Source organism: Ctenocephalides felis, unplaced genomic scaffold (assembly GCF_003426905.1).
Source record: "Ctenocephalides felis isolate EL2017-DRISC unplaced genomic scaffold, ASM342690v1 CF-g0.4_SCAFFOLD_01604, whole genome shotgun sequence".
Taxonomy (NCBI): Eukaryota; Metazoa; Arthropoda; class Insecta; order Siphonaptera; family Pulicidae; genus Ctenocephalides; species Ctenocephalides felis.
In genome coordinates, this window is record NW_020537758.1 from 12,250,725 (window position 1) to 12,267,281 (window position 16,557).

A 16,557-nucleotide genomic window follows, 5' to 3' on the forward strand; every position below is an offset into this window, starting at 1 on the left:
AATTTGAATTTTGCGCGTTTTGTTCCACGTGACTCAAAAAGATGAAATTAGTCGCAGATGTCAAGTCATGTTTTGTTTGACATGCTTTATAACCTACAATTGTCAAATTAACGTTTTAGGTTGTTTTTAAACTTATATTAATTTACAATGTATAAAATTAATAATTAGTGATATATTTAAGTTTGTTTTATTCAAATTCTCTTCAAAATGATTAGATTAATTAGAAGGGTTTCTACAAAAAAGCTAAAAGACTTGACGCACAATGGACCTGCTATAATAAGTTGTAAAAACTCGGAATTAAATCATTACACCAGAGCTAAATATGGAAAATTCGAAGAAGTACCTTGGCTTCCAAAGGCTGGAATCACAGAAAGTCCAGAGGTGATTTTTTTGTTCTACACCCATTTTTTGAGGGTGAGAAAACCAACATCGAAAAGGAAAGTCAGGAAAGTAGTTTCCAAAGTCTAGGAATAAATGAAAGAATTATAAATTGTCTAAAAAATAATGATATTTCTACTCCAACACAAATACAACAAAAGCTATACCATCAATTCTAACTGGCAACAATACTTTAATTGCCGCTGAAACTGGTTGTGGCAAAACATTAGCATTTTTACTACCCCTTGCGCAACAAATAATTGATTGGAAAGCCCTCCAAAAAGATACAGCATTCAACACTCCATTAGGTCTTATAATTCTTCCCAGTAGAGAATTAGCAAGCCAAATTGGAGAAATAGCTCTAAAATTGTCAGAAGAATTATCATTTACCACAAAAGTCATCATAGGTGGTAAACTAAAACAGAAATTACTCAATCCAAAATTTGAATCATTGATCTGCTCATATCGTCCTTTGGAGCTCTGAGTAAAACTTGTTACTAATAAGATTTATAGAAGAATAACGTGCGGCATGTCGTTTTAGATGAGGCTGACACTTTGCTGGATGATAGTTTTAATGAACAATTATCACATTTTTTTAAAAAAATTACCATTTTTTTAATCATCTCATTCTTTTGGATGTCAGTTAACTCTGTCCAGTGCAACACTTCCTCAAAATTTAGATGAACTTTTAAGTGGCATCATAGCTCCTGAATCGATAACATCCTGTACATACAGAAAATTTGCACAAGACTCAACCACATGTACCGCAGAAATTCATGCGTATGTCACAAATGGCAAACCTACAGAATTACTGAGATTAGTAAAATTTGATTACCAAAAAAAATACCCAGTGATTATATTCTCAAATAAAACCGAAACTTGCGATTGGGTTTCAATGTTCTTGAATGAAAATGGATTACCTTGTGTTAACTTAAACGGAGATATGCCTTATGTATTCAGACTAAACACATTTGAAAAGTTCAGAAGGGCGAAGTAAATATAATATCATGTACCGATATAGGATCGCGCGGACTGGACACAGTGCGAGTAAAACATGTCATTAATTATGATTTTCCATTATATTCAGCCGATTATATTCATCGATGTGGAAGAACAGACGAACGGGTAGCCCTGAGGCTTGTCATGTAACAAATTTCATTTCGAAACCGAGAGAAATCGAACTGGTGCAACGGATTGAGACATCTGTACGTAGAAAGAATACACTTCCAAATGTTAATGGAAATATAACGGTATTGTGAAGAGGAGGGTAATAAGAAATTTGAATAAGGAAATGATTAAGTTGAGGATATGATGAATATTGCAGTTGTGTAACGTTTTATTTAAATAAATTTATTTACTTATGACTTTTGTTCTTTATTTACCACAATAGCTTGTACTTTGCAGGAAATATAGTAATATCCTTTTTTTTGCATAAATGTTTTATTGTGTAACAAGTTTATATAAACACATAAATGTTGGATATAAATATTTAAAAAACTGTTTGATCCATATAGATCAAAGTGACTGATATGAAGTAAGAACTTTCATTACTACACTACAACGCCTGTTTTTATATTAAAGCTTTCCAATCAAATCTAGCATTATTGGAATGTGAAATAGGCATAGTTGGTGCTTCTTTAAGTTTCCCAATGTTCTTTTTCCACCTCATATTCAAGCGTCACAAGACTACAATAGGGCACTTGAGGTAGCAGTTTTCTCATATCTTTAGCAGCCTTATATCTTTTCCGATTAGCTGCCTGCTACAAACATCAAGAGATGAAGCATGTCCAACAAGCAGAACGTGCCCACCTAAAATATAATCACGTCAATAACAAATTTTATGCTTTACTCAAGTACTATTAGTCCAGTCATTTGGTCGTTTTGCGGTACAAGTACTCCGGGAATTCTGAAAATTGGTAATCCTATAGATTTCGAGGTGCTCTTTACTAAAATCAACTTTGCCACCTCAAATTTGAACGGCAAGTTGCCGCCATATTGGAAAAATGGCGTCAAAAAACAGCTTTTTCAAATATCTCCTTTCTGGCTGATTCTACGATAAAAGTATCTATGTACGAATAAAATTAGATAAAATTCCTACAATTCTTTAGAAAACCGTTTTTTTTTGTAAAATTGATAGTTTGAGAGTACGGCCGCCTCAAAGTCTTTGCTGCTCTCGCCGTAGTATCAAATCTCTCCATAATGACAGCACTTTGAACTTGACCACATTCTCTCTAATAAATAAAATATTTTAATGAATTAAATTAGCGAATAAGATCTAGAAATAAATAATTCAAATATTTTCTCTGGTGTTTTGCTGATTTTTTTAAACACTTCAAGCTACAGTAGAACTCCATTATCCGAACTCCAATTATCCGAACTCGACTATTCGAATCGCCGATATCCGAATAACTTTCAGAAAAAAAATTGTCCAAAAAAGTCTAAGTGCGCTATTATTCTTCCACCAGCAAAGCCAGTGTAGGCACATTGTTTGTTTTGATTTGACGGAGATGTTTACAAAACAATGATTTTTATTTCTGAACTTTTTTTTTTTTAACTCGTTTAAGTACATTTTATTTATATTTAAAACATGTGAAAACGTCGTTTTTTTATGTAATTCAATAAAAAAATAGTGCAATATCAAAACGTAACTTTTTTTCTCTCCAATGGCAATTTAAAAAAAACTCCGATTATCCGAATGGGTCCCGGTCCCCATTAATTCGGATAATTGGAGTTCTACTGTACTTACTTACAGCTACTTTGCTACCGAATGTTAAAAAATCAGCTAAAAAACAGAAAAATATTTGAATTATTTTATTTCAAGATCTTATTCGCTTAATTTAACATTGAAATATTAGTTATTAGAGAAAATGGGGGTCAAGTTCAAAGTGCTGTCATATATGGAGAGATTGATACTACGGCGAGATCAGCAAAGACTTTGAGGCGGCCGTACTCTCAAACTATCAATTTTACAAAAAAAAAAACGGTTTTCTAAAGAATTGTAGGAAATTTTATCTTGTTTTATTCGTACATAGATACTTTTATCGTAGAATCAGCCAGAAAGGAGATATTAGATTGACAAATATCTCCCTTCCGCTTTTTTGCTCTTGGTTTATAATACAAAAGGCGGAAGGGAGATATTTGACAACCTAATATTTTAAAAAAGCTGTGTTTGACGCAATTTTTCCAATATAGTGGCAACTTGCCGTTCAAATTTAAGTGGCAAAGTTGATTTTCGTAAAGAGCACCTCGAAATCCATAAGATTACTAATTTCAGAATTCCCGGAGTACTGTACCGGCAACAGCCTTTTTTTGCACCAAATGACTGGACTATATCTCTAACCGGTATTAGCTGTATATAGATCACAGATTTCGCCACTTTACTGCTTCTATTAAAGAAATCTTCACATGATTCTTGATAGCCAGCAGTTCGATATATACTAGAGCTTATTATAGGAATGTATTCAGTATTAATATTATATCCAGCAGTAACTAATTCTTGTTCCGTTATCCATCTGGGCATCCATCAGGGTACCATGTTAGCCATTCAAATAATCCTGGTTCAATGTTTATTTTCTTTGTGGATTTTATACCTAAGCCTGAAATCACTTTTCAGTCTCAAATTTGTACTAAATAGTAATATTTTTTTTTCACCTTCCAAAACCGCGGAACACGTTTGTACACATCGATAGGACGGTGAACAATACACGTGGCTGATTTCAATATTTTCTTTTTTTAGTGCTTCCCCTGTTGAAGTGGCTTGAAAGATACCGACTCGCGTAAGAGGAGAATCGTGAGCATATCCTTTGGAACCCATTTTCCTAAATAATAATAATTATATGTAATTTTAATTTCTACTACGCTCGTAACACTATTCATTGCGCAGCCAAAAAATTATACATTTTGCATGACAAGAAATAAACATCATTTATTATTCTGATTCTATTTATTGAGGGACAATATAATATGAAAACTCATGGAAAGAAATGAAAATTCAGTTTACTGACACTTGTTTATACAATAGAACGACCTAAAGAGATGTTTTAAGCGATTATAAGATTTAAAATTTATATGGTTCCTAGAAACTCAAAATCAAAGGTGTCACAAGTACCTATTAGCGCTTTTATTTCATTGCCGATATTTTTAAGGTATTTACCGGTATTAATATCAGCGAAAAGTTGGGCGGTATACCGGTTAATAAAGACCGTCTCGAATTGTTCTATTAAGATTGTTTTATATCCAGCATACTTACAATAGTTGATAATTGAATATTAACTAGTTAATTATATTAAGGCAAATTGCAGGAACTTCCCGCATCGGAAATTATTTTTTTTGAAAATAGCTTTGGAATATTTTGAAAAATAAAATTTCTAAAAATTTTAATTTTGTTTTTACAAAATAAAGACTTTTTTGAGAAATTTTAATTTGTTTTTTATATTTTGTTATCATTTTGAACCGTATGTTCGAAACGGCTGGACCTGCCTTAGCCGAAAACTAATCAGCACGTCCCCTTCTCAATACGAACCAAATGTTTATTGAATTTTTCAAATCGGTAGATCAGTGTTTTTGAAATCTTCGATAAAAATTTGCATCCGCACACACTCACAAACACGCACACACGCAAACACGCACACACACACATCCACACATCCAATTTTCTACGGTACGCCAAAATATTCAGAAACTTCTAATAAAATTTCAAAATTTCTATAAAATATAGGGTCCGCCAACTAGCTTTTTTTGAAAAATTCCTTAAAAAATCTGCTGAATATTTTGCCAATTTTCTTTTTGTTTGAAAATTCTATTAAAAAACCACTAAATTCACTAAATATTTTCACTTTTTTATTTGAAAGCGAAATGTAAAGAGTGCAGAGTACACAGTAGGGTTGCTTAAGTCGTACCCCCTAAAAAAAAGTTATTTGGCGGACCCTATATTTGATAACTTGATGTGCATATGTCTAATGATCATTTTTGACCGCCAAACCGCCGGTATTTCATTTTGTTAATACAAATTAAATGTTTTTTGAATTATTCAAATCGGTGGCTCTTGTTCTCTCAAAAACTCGATTTCTATTTTCTGCGCTCTTTGCTCCTTATCTCCGAAACGGCTAGACCTGCCTTAGCCAAAATCTAATCGGCACGTCGCTTTATCAATACAAACCAAATGTTTTTTTAATATTTTAATCGGTAATCCGTGCGCCCGAAAACGTGGACGGAAAACTTGTATCCATATATAATACACACACACACACCATCCATTTTTCAGAGGGTATGCCAAAATGTTCAGAAACCTTCAAAACGTCGAGAAATGTAAAAATTTTCAATTTCGATTTTCGGCCCATTACAATAATTTACCCTACGGGAAGTTAAAAAACATTCGAATCGTATTGATAAGAGACGTGTTGATTAGTTTTTGGGAAAGGCAGGTCGCGCCGTTTCGACGGGGCAAAAGGAGCCAAAAATTATTGTAATTCAGTTTTTGAAGAAAACGGAGCGTCCGATTTGAATAATTCAAAATTCTGAGGTATGCCACATGTTTAGAAACGTAAAGATATATAAAAATTTTGATTTTCAATTTTTGAACGATTATAATAACTTACCCTGCGGAAAGTTAATTAAATACTAAAAATATAAAATTATAAACAAACCTTTTAGGTAACGTAAGCGGCATATTCAAATCTCTCCTTGAATAGTTATCATGTTCATCAAAGCAATACGGTATCCACTTCCCAAATGTGAAATCAATTCTTTCCCCATGCCTCATTATAAATACTTTTCGAACACTTTTGCAACTCACATCCCTCACAGTGGAAGCATCGCCACTATTATGAGAATCCGAATCTGATGTGTTATTGTTCTTGTTAAGAGAATCTTCATAATGCAAATCGTTTTGATGCTGACCGTCATCGTTTGTATCCGTCGACTTTGTTTTATGAGTTGGAGAAGCTAGGATAAAAAAATTATTTTATTAGTTATTAGGTTATTCAAATTGTATCAACTGTTGGTTTACCTGTATCGTTTCTGGAGGAAGGACAGTCTACTTCATCAAACGATTCTTGTATATCGTTTGATGAATTGTCACACAATTCCACCATGCGATGCATCGTCCAGGAATCGGATTCCGCCGTTCGCTCGGTGTAACTTTCAGGGAGATACCCTGTTGTACCTATTTTGTTAAAAAATATAAGGAAAAACCATGAAATTTAAGGGGTCTAGTCTAGAAGTTTTAAGAAATCGATTTTATTTCTCGAAACTGTCTTTTTCGATACGATATCCACGATTTCTCAACTCATACCAAACCGATTTACTTAAAATTTTTAGAGAGTCTTCTATATAAACTTCTCATCAAAAAAACTGCGCTCATCCTCAAATCTTAATTTTTACTTTTTTTTTAAATCGAGATTTTCAAAAGCGTTGTGATTTTTTTAGCTTCCCGTAGGGTAAGTTATAAAATCGCAAAAAATCGAAAATGTAAATTTTTGCTATCTTTACGTTTCAAATTTTCTGAACATTTTGGCATACCTCAGAAAAAATGGATGAATGTGCGTGTGTTCGGATACAAATTTTGGTCCACGATTTCGGGCGCACGAATCATCCGATTTGAATGATTTAAAAAACATTCGATTTCTATTGATAGGTAGATGTGCCGATTAGTTTTTGGCAAAGGCAGGTCTAGCCGTTTCGAAAATACGGGGCAAAAAGTGCCAAAAACGGTAGCTTAGTTTTTAAGAGAACGGAGCGTCCGATTTTAATAATTCAGAAAACATTTTATTTGTATTGACGAAATGAATAATTGATCAAATTTTTGGTAAGGCTGGTCCAGCGGTTTCGGAGATACAGAGGAAAAAGTAAAAACAAAATATATTTGGCGGTCAAAAATGAGCATTAGACATATTCATATCAAATTTTCAGATATTTGATAAAGTTTTTAAAAATGAGCACAAATTTTATTTGGTTCCGTACTAAGATTTTTCATTTTTAAAGTTTAACTATATGGTTCAAGCAAATTTCAAAATTTCAGAAAAAAAATCAAAATTCTTAAAAATATACAAAGTTTTATACTTCAAATATGAATTTTAAATTCACAATTCAGTTTGAAAATGTATATATTTCAAATGCGTTATTCTAATCGTAAGAAATATATCCTCAGATGCATTCATTAGACACCTCTTGTTAATGTAAACTTTCTCAAGTGTTTTATGAACGATAAAATATATAGTGATTATAATTATCTATTTGAAAATGTTTAAAACAATTGTTATTAATCATTGATCAATATTTATTGATTACTGATTTTTTTCCTCGAATATTTAATTCTGGTACGGGAAGTACCAGCAATTTGCCTTAAGGCACGATACCATGCACCACTAGTTTCATGTTTTACTCGAATCTGTCTTTTTTGATACGATACCCACGATTTCCCAACTTATACTAAACCGATTTACGCTTCTCATCAGTATGAACTACGCTCATCCCCAAATCCTAATTTTTACTATTTAAAACTAAAATCGAAATTTTCAAAAGCGTTGAATTTTTTTTCATTTTATTCATTTTCATACGAATGCGACATATTATTAATTATTAATATTAGATTAGAATAATAATTCTTTTCACCTGTTAACCACGAAAGACCTTCGACCCAACCATCAGGAGTATTGGCAACGGCGTCGCCGCTTAAATATATGTAATCGCCGATCCTCAACTCCAATTCATCTGGTTCCCTCGGGTTATGTGGATGTAAAACTTTATGCACCTAAAATAAAAAAAACAATGAATTAGTTAAGAATAAATGAACACCAATATTTTATTATTATTATTTCTTCAACCTGTTTCGAAACTAATCTAGGATCTCTTGAATATAATCTGAGCTCCCAAGAGGCAGCTTGTGGCGGCTGTAGTTCTTCGACGAGAGCTTTTAATGCACCATATTGCGAACTTGGAAATTGGTAAGCCAAAGTCAAATGCAAAGATTTAACATGAGGTTCCAGAGAAATCGCTGGAATATTTGATGATATTTGTAATTTTATACCTGTTAATTTTTTAACTCTAAAAAATTTATGATTAAACATAAAACGTCAACAAAAATACTTTAATTTATAAAACAAATAATAATTCAAATAGCCTACTAGACGACACGAATAAATAAAGTATTATTTTAGAAATTATTGTGTCACCCCGACTTACGAGTTTCAAGATACGAGTCGCCGAAAAAGCTGTTTGTTTACTTCGACATACGAGCAAAATTCGAGATACGAGCTTTGAGCGAGTAAGAGTTTTTTTAGGGAAAATTATTTATAACGAATAAATAATATAAAAACATGTAAACAAGTCCAGAACTTTAAAAGTTAATAACAAAACGAACTGGTAGTGCGTGGCATCGTGCCTTGAGGCAAATTGAGCACTTCCCGTACCGTAATTTAAAATTTATTTAACGTTAGAAAAATAGATTTTTTTGAGAATTTTGAATTTTTTCTAACATTTTTGAAAATTTAGTAAACATTTGTATAATTTTAAATTGAAAAAAAAATGTCTTTTTTGATAATACTGATATTTTTGAAAACTTGGGAATTTTTCGTCAACTGGATTCTTTTTTTTGAAGATTTTGAAATTTCTTGAAAGTTTTTGATACCCATTCATATGGTTTGATTTAAATTACAAAATATCTGGTTTTCGACCGCCAAATGGCATTTTAGATTTTTTTTCTGGATCTCCGAAACCGATGGACCTACCTCTTCAAAAACAATCAATTTTTCATTACGTCAATACAAGCAAAATGCTGTTTGAATCATTCAAATCGGATGCACCGTTCTCTCACAAACTGAATTGCCATTTTTTGAACTTTTTGCCCCGTACCTTCAAAACTGCTAGACCTGCCTTTGTCAAAAACTAATCAGCACGTCTCCCCATCAATAGGAATCGAATGCTTTCTGAATCATTCTAATCGGTTGATCCGTGTTCTCAAAATCGTCGACGAAAAATTGTATCTGCACATACATAAACACAGAAACACACACACACATACACATTTTTTTTCTAAGGTATGCCAAAATGTTCAGAAAGCTTTATGTGTGTGTGTGTGTTTCTGCGCTTATGTATGTGCGGATACAATTTTTCGTCGACGATTTTGAGAACACTGATCAACCGATTAGAATGATTCAAAAAACCTTCGATTCCTAAAAATTTTCATTTTCGATTTTTCAATCACAAACATATATACATCATTTTTTTCTGGAGTATGCCAAAATGTTCAGAAACTCTTGAAACGTGAAGATATAAAATAAAAATATATAAGAGAAAAAATTTCATTTTAGTTTTTTTTTTGCGTTTACTATAACTTATCTTACGGAAAATTAATGATTAGTAAATTTATTTTTTAATATCTAGAAAAATACAGTGCTGGTACGAATTAATGACATTTCAATGTATTTATATGAGAAAAATTGCTTTGAAATACGAGCGTGGGCACGTAACGAATTAAACTCGTATGTCGGGAGACCACCGCAGTTAATAATTACTACAGCTTATGTGTAAATTATTCATAATTCAATCAAATAAACTACTTTTACTTCAGTTAATACACCCATTAAATATGATATTACAATAACACTTAAAGCAAATAATCATCAAATACAAAAATAAAGCATATAGAAAAGCTTTTCCTAACAAATCTTACATCTGCTTCCTCTAGGGATACATCGAGCACCAGGAGCACCTCCACACCAGGGAAACCAAGCGGCTAAAGCATCCAGTTGTTCATAAGTATCACTAATTACTGACCCCAACACCGATAAGAATAAATATCATAGTATACAAATATATTAAATACAAATACAAAAGCAACAATAAAATGTTAAGCAGTAATAATAGTAAATGAGAAAAATAATGAAGCTCTTAATTATAACCAGAGAAATTTATGCCAGAGATGAAGTAGATTACCACAAAATTAACATTTACAAAGGAACTAAGCTATCATTTTTCTGTTTTATTTATTTACTGTCGAAATATGAATGAATCCTTTACAGATGAATGAGATGAATATAATTCTGATATATTTATATATACATGTATATATATATATATAATATATATATATATATATATACATAATATAAAATGACTAGCAAAATGTGTTGGTAAGCGCAAAACTCAACAAAACCTGGACCAATTTGGCCAATTCTTTTTTTAAAATGTTCGTTCAAGTCCAAAGATGGTTCTTACGAAGAGAAAAAATCGAATAATTGCCGGAAAAACCCTAAAAACAGCCCTTTTCTTTTTCACGTACAAACGTTTTCTAACTAAAACGTAGAATCAATTTGAGCGTTAAAATTCTTCTGTAAAAGGGTATGAAACGATAATCCTCGAATTCGAATTCGAATTTTGATAAATCTTTTTGAAGTTTGTTATGGGATTTTTTAGGATTATTAAAAATCTAGATAGATTGTAGAAATGAATGGCAAAAATTATAAAAAACCGCTTATCATTCATTGACATTTGAAAATATTTGCGGCATTGTTTGGCATTGAAAAGACTGTCATTTGCCATTACCTTTAAAATAGTATATTACAAGTTCTGAATTAAAAGAGTTGTGATCCAATTCTCGGGATTAAGATTAGCCTATTTCCAAAATATAATGCAAATTGGAGCACAGTAAAAAAAATCACAGGGCCCACGCCTTTTCCTGTCCATTTACTGCAATAATTTTGTTGATCTTAGGTTGAATAGAGCACATGAGAACAGGATTTGTCAAATTAATTCACTTCAAATATGAACTTAAGTATAATGTATATTGAATTATTAGTGAGAAAAATGTAATTTAGATATTAAAACTACTAAGAGCCATTAAAATCTGGTACGAAATTATAGAAATTATAGGCAAAATTATTGAAGCAATTATTTTGGGTAGAAAATTTCCAGGTGATATTATACCTTTACCGCAAATTCTATATATTAATTCTTTCTGAATTTGTTATACCATTCAAAAGCGTTCTTATGCTATTACCATAAATACATCACAAAGACAATATAAGGCAGATGATGATTTTTTGTGTAAAAAATTTGGAAAATCAATGTTTTAGTCGTGAAATAAACAAAAATCATTCATTTATACATCCACATCTACAGGTATGACTAAAAATATTGTATAACCCTAGGCATTAAAATAAATTGAGCTATTAGAAATAAATTTGTTCTATAAATTGCAGTGTATAATTTTAATATACAATTGTATTGAACATATTTTAATATTTGTTAAAGGGATAATTAAAGTGTTAACTGTGGGAATTGAAAATCATCATTATATTTGAAGCAGTTCATATATGGTGTAAATAGTAATTCAAAAAACAATAATTATTATTTTTAACTAACGCTGAATATTAGTATAGGATGTTAAAAAAATGTACATGTCGGTACAGGACAACGTCTGTCGGGTCATCTAGTATATATATATATATATATATATATATATATATAATACATATGTATTACTATTTTTGTTGGTGCTTTGCCCAAAGACATCACTAAATGAAATATAATTCTAATATTATCAACTTACATAAATATTATAAATTTTCACCTACTTGAATTAGATACTTCTTTAACATATTGCAAAGCAATTCTCTTAAGATGATCAGCATCTTCTTCCGATACAAAAAAACCCATAAAATTGGGACTTGTGTACGGTTCTAATTGTAATGGACGGTTTAATTTGGCACCAGCCAACTCTACGACTTGTTTTAAAGCTCTTGATAATTGTGGGGCACATTCATCAGGAGCCTGTAAAGGAAATATAACAATAGTATAAATACTGCACAATGCTTCTTCAATTTTAAATGATTATATATATATATATATATATATATGTGTGTGTGTGAATTGTTTTTCAGCCACAAGTCGAAAAAATAAAAACAGAACATAAATATAAATCTTCTTTAATACGTTTCGAGCTATTCTGCTAGCTCATCATTCAGCAAACCAGTTTAAAATTATTGTATACAAAATTTGACAATTAAAACATAAATATTTTGTTCTAAAAATTAAATATAATATAGTTGTATAATATATAAACTGGTTTGCTGAATGATGAGCTAGCAGAATAGCTCGAAACGTATTAAAGAAGATTTGTATTTATGTTCTGTTTTTATTTTTTCCACTTGTGGCTGAAAAACCATTCACATTATGTTTCAAAGTCAATATATATATATATATATATATATATATATATATAAGCAATCAATTATTACCTTGAAGAAAGAAACTAATGTAATATGTGGTGTAAAATTATGGGCTCCATTCCACCCACAAAGTTCCTTCGATTTCTTCCAGAATTCTTGCAACTGATGTAGAAAAGATCCAGTAGGGCAAGCGTATAAAATATATTCCCTAGGCACATTTTCATCCAACGAAGGATCATTAACATGTGCCAATAGCCAATCTGAAGCTAACTGGACACCCCTATTACCGGTAGCTGCTAAAGCTTTTTCTCTGAATTAATTATAAAATGATTACATGTATTGCATTTGATTAAATTTCATTTATTTATTTAATTGTTCTACTTACGCTCTGTGTTTAGGAAATCCCATTTGCAATAATATTTGCAAGGGTGTTAAGTGTTGTTTAGATATTTTTGTTGGTGTAGGATTTCGTCTGGGTGGTAATGTAGCCATGGTGCAAATATTTTGTTAATTTAACTTCTAAAAGTGGTTCACAAACAAACAATTAAAGCAAATTTACATAGTTTGTCTAAAGAGTGCTGATTCAACTTGAATTTTGACATTTCAGCATATTTGTTTTTATTGTTGACGTTAGCGAAGACACGAAGTTAGCAAGAAGTGGTTCAGAATAATTCCAAAAGAGCGCAACGTGTGTATTGTTTTCGTGTTATTTGGTTGGTATGTAGTTCCGGCTAAGAAAAGTTTCGGATTTCCGGTTAATGGATTTAGAACTTTTGACCCGGATTTCCGTTTAACGGATTCAGGACTTTTGTTCTGGATTGTCGCAAATTGGAAAGCCTAAGCTTAATTCGAATCTTGGCTATTAATTAATATTAAAGTTATTTATTTCCCGAAGGAGGAGTTTGTTTTAGAAAAAGATACGTTATACTATATATTTTTTTATACTTTCTCGACGTTTCATATAATTCTGAATCAAATGAAATCAAAGTTGGAAAAACTACGGTAGAGCGGGATACAAAGGTCCAATTTGATTTTGAGCAATTATATTGTAAAAACCAAACTAATTATTTTCTAATATCTATTTATTTAACTAATATCACAATAAATAACACTATTATTTATTACCCTACGGGAAGTTAATAATTAGTAAATTTTATTCTTAATATCCAAAAAATTTGAAATATGAGATAAATTCCAAAAGAGCGCAACGTGTGTACTGTTTTTCATAGATAAGAAAAGTCCCGAATTTCCGTTTAACAGATTTAGGACTTTGGAAATTTGGGAACGGATTGTCCCGAATTGAAAAGTGTAGATTTAAATTGAAGCTTGGCTATTAATTAATAATAAAATTGTTTACTTCCCGAAGGAGGAATTTAGATTTTTGAAATAAAATCTAATTTTTGCAAATTTTTATTTACACTTTATTTTTAGCAATCTAATAATAATTTTTATAAGCTAAACTAATAATTTAAGATAATTTCCAGTAAAATTTTAGATTTTCTCGACGGTTCATATAATTCTGAACCAAATGCGACCAAATTTGAAAAAAGTAGGATAGAGCAGGACCCAAAGGTCCAATTTCATTTTGAGCAAATATATTGTAAAAACCAAACTAATTATATCACAAAAAATAACTTTATCTGACTATGTTCAGTAAAACTCTCAGCTTATTCATAATTGCATAAATGTGTTATTTTCACCGTTTTTCAAAAATGTGTAACTTAGTCCATTTTACCCTTAGACAGCCAGGGGCCAAAGATGTCTAATGTCTCATTTTTAATTTTAAAGGGATTTTACGTAATAATAGCTACATTAAACAACCTGTGCAAAATATAAGTATCATGGGTATATTTTTTACAAAGATAACACTGTATCGTATATAGCCTTGATCTAGTATTCTATCAGAAATGTTCATCAGTAGACCTGGAATAACTGTTTATTCATTTTTTTAAAACTTTATTTACTTTTTTTTTCACTATTTTTTATTGTTTACAACTTTATTTACTTTTTTATTCACTATTTTTTATTGTTTACTTACATCTTTGCCAGGGTAAAGGTACAGTTGGTCCATTTTACTCCATCCACGTGTAAGCTTTTAAAGAGGTTATATAAAAAACTGTTGAATCTAACTTAAAATTAACAATACATCCTATAAAACAATTAAATAACGTATACCTAAAAATTATATTGAGGTCTCGTAAACTAAACAATAGTACTCACACCCAAATAAAACGACGAAAGAACATACTTTTTTTAGAGGGCGTTCATTAATCACGTGAGGTTTTCAAAGGGAGGGGGAGTTGAAAAAAAATCAGAAAATATCACTTTGGTGAGGGAGGGGTAGAGTAAGATATCACGTGTATTTATTTCTTACATGAGAGTTTTAAAGAAATCCAAAAATTTTCAAAAAAGATTAAAAATTTTACAATGTTTTCTCGTAACTAAAAATACACGTGATGTTTTGGGTAATTTTGAATATCACCAAGGACGGAAGGTGATCCAAAAATTTTTGAAAAATTGATCACGTGATTACTGGACGCTTCCGTATGGATTTTCAAACATTTCTGTTCATCTCCCGATGGCTATGGTATGAATCAAGGCGACGGCTGGTTATATATCTTTTTCCCTCTGCTTTCAAATATTGTTGATGAGCCCCGTTTTACCTTATGTGTGTGTATAACAGCCGACTATCCTCGACTTTTTCTCAAAAACGTCTGAACCGATTATAAAAGTTTAAAATCCCTTCGTAGTAACTCGATAAGGACTAGCGTTTATTAATGCAAAAATCGGCTGAATAGCCTTAAGGCAAAATGCTACTTCCACCTAGTTCATGTTGCATCTAAAATATATTTTAAGATGTTTTCAACTATTTGTTATTTTTCATTCACAATCATCTTGTATTCTGCCGTCTCGTAGTCGTAACTCGTTCGCATCGTACATAGTTGTTTTATAAATGATCCGATGTGTGATATATTGCACCCACAGGATTTCATTTACAGTTGCGAGAGAGAACACGGAACGTGGACCATGTAGCCTAGTATATATATATATATATATATATATATATATATATATATATATAGTATATATAGTATATATAGCGCCTCGCGCGCAATTTGCAATAAATCTCCGCCGTTTGTAACGTTTTAGCGACTGTATGATTTATATGAAAATGCGTGTCTGCCCGCATTAACGCTTCCAGTACGAAAACGAAAACGTGCAAACATCTGGGAAAGATTTCCTTGATACTGTTCTTTTTGAATTGTATGACTTAATTAATTGAAATTCTATTTAATACGCGAGTGTTAAGGGTCTCTGTAAGTGCAAATTAACTGATTATATCTCAAAAATAAGTGAAGTAAAGAATTCTTCAATAACAATATTTGAAAGTAGAGGGAAAAAGATGTATAACCAACCAACGCCTTGATTCTTAGAACGTTGCTATCGGGAGATAAACAGCAATGTTTGAAAATCCATAACAAAAGTATTTTCTTTTGTTGATAGTTTTTATAGTTGCGAGCACTGTTGTTTAGTTTGTAATAAGATGTATTATTATTGAAGTAAAACTTCTTTAGGCGCGATATGGGTGTAAAAATTTTTAGGCGCGACACGGGTGTAAATCCGTACAAATGCAACGAAAATGCCAACGTGTAGTTGAACACTACGACGCCGTAAGCGCTGATGTCGCGAGTATCCACTCCCGTCATGTCATGCGTAAGTCGAGCGCTAAACCCTATATGAACTTGCATTAATTGAATCACGTTTTTTTTACAAAAGAAGAGGTTGCTGTATTATGTCCTCATGGAATAAGACTTTTCTTAGAGAATAAATGGGTCATGGAATATAATAAATTTATACTGAATCTCGTTGAAGACAAAATAATATCTACTGCCACGGATATTTATGTAGGTTGCCATGCGACAGATCAACAATCATACATTCGTCAGCAGTTTCAAAAAAATCGGTTATTGATACCGGGGCTTTGCCGTATGAAATAATTTTAGTTCTGAAT

The 16,557-nt window shown here is 31.4% G+C and overlaps 2 protein-coding genes across 2 annotated transcripts; one reads left to right on the forward strand and one right to left on the reverse strand.

Annotated features, from left to right (window-relative positions):
* The first annotated feature begins 207 nt into the window (after window positions 1–207).
* Window positions 208–1,637, forward strand: LOC113373381 (probable ATP-dependent RNA helicase DDX28). The gene is made up of 3 exons (XM_026613683.1): window positions 208–381; window positions 1,022–1,371; window positions 1,466–1,637. Exons 1-3 carry the CDS (start codon window positions 208–210, stop codon window positions 1,635–1,637), a joined length of 696 nt encoding a protein of 231 aa, XP_026469468.1.
* Window positions 1,638–2,015: 378 nt separating this feature from the next.
* Window positions 2,016–13,119, reverse strand: LOC113373382 (protein UBASH3A homolog). The gene is given in 12 exon segments (XM_026613684.1): window positions 2,016–2,138; window positions 3,719–3,897; window positions 3,900–3,974; window positions 4,030–4,196; window positions 6,024–6,321; window positions 6,386–6,541; window positions 7,990–8,128; window positions 8,202–8,371; window positions 10,049–10,147; window positions 11,952–12,147; window positions 12,615–12,855; window positions 12,931–13,119. Coding segments are annotated over 12 exon segments (1,950 nt in total). The 5' UTR covers window positions 13,038–13,119.
* Window positions 13,120–16,557: the final 3,438 nt, after the last annotated feature.